This window comes from Tupaia chinensis, unplaced genomic scaffold, assembly GCF_000334495.1.
Source record: "Tupaia chinensis unplaced genomic scaffold, TupChi_1.0 Scaffold000075_1, whole genome shotgun sequence".
In the NCBI taxonomy this organism is placed as follows: Eukaryota; Metazoa; Chordata; class Mammalia; order Scandentia; family Tupaiidae; genus Tupaia; species Tupaia belangeri.
This window is the reverse complement of record NW_006159535.1, coordinates 1,254,968-1,258,174: the sequence shown is the minus strand read 5'-3', so window position 1 is coordinate 1,258,174 and position 3,207 is coordinate 1,254,968. Positions and strand designations below refer to the sequence as shown.

Sequence of the window (3,207 nt, the reverse complement as noted above, 5' to 3'; positions counted from 1 at the left end):
CCTATTCCGGCTGTGAGAAGGAGGAGACCTATTACTAAGGCAGGAGCAGGGACAGAAGTGCCTTGTGTCTTGCCCACCACTTGCTTTTTTTTTTTAATTAAGTTTTGCTATAGAGTGTCTGCTCACCAGAGACAGGGAGGGAAAGTAAGAAATCACCCCCCTGGCCTCCGGGGGAAATGGCCATGCCACAGTCCCTTCTCCATCCTCCTCTCAGGATTTTTGGCATGCATGCACACGTGCCTGGTATAATTTTCAAGATACCAGGTCCAGGATTCAAATCGTGCAATTGGCTGTGTGGGATCCAGCGCTGTAACCTCCACATCACCTACTGGCCCCACTTGCTTCATTAATATCAAATGTATGCAGTTGGCCAGTCTTTTCTCCTCAGGAAGATTCCACAATAAACACACAGAAGTACAAGGGACTTAGAAGTTACTCATGTACTTTACACACATCTTACTTCACTACTCCTTCATCCATGAGAAAACATACTTCAAAGAGAGAAAAGAAATTATATAACATTTTAAAAACATATATCAGCAAAAAGAAAGCTGCTTGAAAAGTCTAAAGAAAAGGATGCTAGGGATAAACAGATGGCATAGCAGTTACATTGCTGGACTGCCATATGGCCGACTGCAGTTTGAGTCCCAGACCCAGTCACTTGAAACTCATGTTGGGCATATGTGTGCATGACCAAGATATCCAGCTAGCACACATGCCCTAAGGCAAAAACCTCTACAAAAAAAATGAAAAGGAAAGAAAAGGCTGTTGAACACAGGCTAGAATGGGATGGAATAAAGGAGAAAGATGTAGGAGTATATGTTTTACTTAATAGATATTTGAGGGCCGGCTTTGTGGCCTGGGGGTTAAGGGAGCCGAATCCCACATGGTTGACCACAATGTGAATCCCTGTCCCAGCAACTTGAAAAACATGCTGGGTGTGTGTATGCACATGCCCAGAAATCCTGACAGGATAGAGAAATGGAGAAGAGATTATAGTGTGACCACATTCCACTGAGGGTACTTTCTTCCTCTATGTTTTCTCTCTTTCTGGTGAGTACATATGCCCTCTGGCAAATCATACACAAAAAATTATACACGCACACACACACACACACAGAGAGAGAGAGAGAGAAAGAGAGAGAGACCTGAAAACACAGAAAAGTGTCGCCTTAAATGGAAATGGATAGAAACAATATTTACCGGTGTTTTACAGCAGGAACAGTAGCATCCTTAAGACCGATTTTACTCATTTGATTCTGTACATCTTGAATATTTTTAAGGAGCTCATTATTTTTGAAAATACAAGCCTCCAGTAATTTGTGTTCCTCAGTGACTTCCTCCTGTACACTGTGGCCATGGGGCTCAGATGACTTTATGGATAAAGCATCAAGAAGTTTTTCACAGGAGGTGTCTTCACCCCATTCAACACATCTAAAGCTTAAACCAAGCATCTTCAAACGTTCATCCAAACGTCTGGCCTTGGCCATTAGATGAGTTTCTGCCTCTTTATTTTTTATCATCAAAGAACTGTCTGGCGCCACCTGTATATCTGAGGCTGCAAAGTCTGTAACAAGCTCCACAGAGAGTTCAGCTGTTCTTACAGAAGCCAAAAAATCTTCCAGATCTTTGAGAGCATCTTCACTCATCTGCACCTTGCGGTTCGCTTCTTCGAGCTCTGTTTTGCATTTCAATATAATATTCTGTGTTGCGTGTAGATCAAATGGGTGTAATTCCTTTAATACAGCATTGCCCGACTCTCCTAAATCATTACATATTTCAATCTGCCTTGCTATGGAATCTTGGAGAGTCTAAAATAAAGGTAAGAAAAGCTGAAAAGACTGAAGTAGAAAGAAGGCCATGCTTCAGAAGTAAAACTCAAAATATACAGATTTGATCTAGAAAAATGCTTCTGAGTTTAGTCAAAGCTGGTAAGGAAACATTTTAATTACAAATAATCAAGAAGCCCAGCTGTTTCATTATCTAATACCCTTCCTGATATTTCAATTCCAAAAAGAAAAGTACAGAAATTTATTATGCCAAAGCAAATAATTAGAAATGGAATGGTTGAGAGATGGGTTATAATTTAAAAAAGAAAAATTAATTTAAGGTGGGATTTGGAATAAGTAAATTGTAAAATATGCCAACTTATGCATATAAGTCTAACATGCTATTTAGGAATTCAGTCATTGAAGAAGGCATTCATAAACTAGGCCTTATTTGAAATTCAAAGAAAATACTCCATTATTTACTCCACAGAACCGACCTCCAAATTTGTAAAAACTTAAAGGGTTGAGAAATAAATAACAAGTCTAAATTACTGAGGAGCATTCAGCCATTGCTTATGTATTTATTTATAATCTAAATCTATATTATAGTGAATAATTAAAAACCCATAAACATCTACAAATCTGTGAAGAACTGATCATTCTGTAAGTACAATGTGAGAATTTTTTTTACCCTTAGCTTTTGATAAATATCATCAGCCCCAGTAAGATGAAATTCCTGGATGGACATTTCATGGAGAGGCAGCTCTGAGCCACAGAGATGGAGCAATTCCTTCTCCATAGGTAACACAGTCTGCAGTGCGATCTCTAGAGACTCCATTCTAGGTAAAAAATGAACCAGACATGAAGGGAAATCTTATCTTATGAAAAATATTAATATCATTATTTAACCAAAACAATAAAAATAACTATTTAATAAAAGTATATTTAATGATATGTACAGACTATCACATTAAAACTCAAACTCATCAAGAAGTTGTTTGCTATACCCAAGCAGTCATTTTTTAAAAAAAAAAATTTTATTTATCTGTTTATTTGTTGTCATTTTTAAGCCACAAGGTCCAGGTCTTGAACTGCAGTTGGCCCTGTGGGAATTCAGCACCTTAGCCACTATGCTACCTGCTGGGCCCCCAAGTAGTCTTCTTATCATCCAAGCATCCGTTCATTTATTCATTCAATCAACAAAAATTTATTTAGCAAGCATCAACAGGGCTAGGCTAACCATGAACCCCACTGGGCCAGAACAACTCCTGCTTCAATTATCATTATTAATGATTTCTCCTTTCACTCTCAAAAGTGGCCCAATATCCAATTATTCTTAATAGTTTAATCAATAACACACTGAAGGGGAAAACTGTAAAACATAATAAGCCTTTCCCCTCTTTTTTTTTTTTTTTTTCTGCATAGCTTTTTGCTAGAC

At 38.0% G+C, this 3,207-nt stretch overlaps 1 protein-coding gene across 1 annotated transcript in view; it reads right to left on the bottom strand.

The window, feature by feature from the left end:
* The window catches only part of SYNE2 (spectrin repeat containing nuclear envelope protein 2), a 339,863-nt gene that overhangs the window by 236,873 nt on the left and 99,783 nt on the right, over nucleotides 1-3,207 (bottom strand). The window contains exons 28-29 of the mRNA XM_006142397.3: nucleotides 2,461-2,608; nucleotides 1,204-1,811 (exon numbers count right to left, since the gene is read on the bottom strand). Of these exons, the coding sequence (XP_006142459.1) occupies nucleotides 1,204-1,811; nucleotides 2,461-2,608 (756 nt within the window). The remainder of the gene's footprint in view (nucleotides 1-1,203; nucleotides 1,812-2,460; nucleotides 2,609-3,207) is intronic.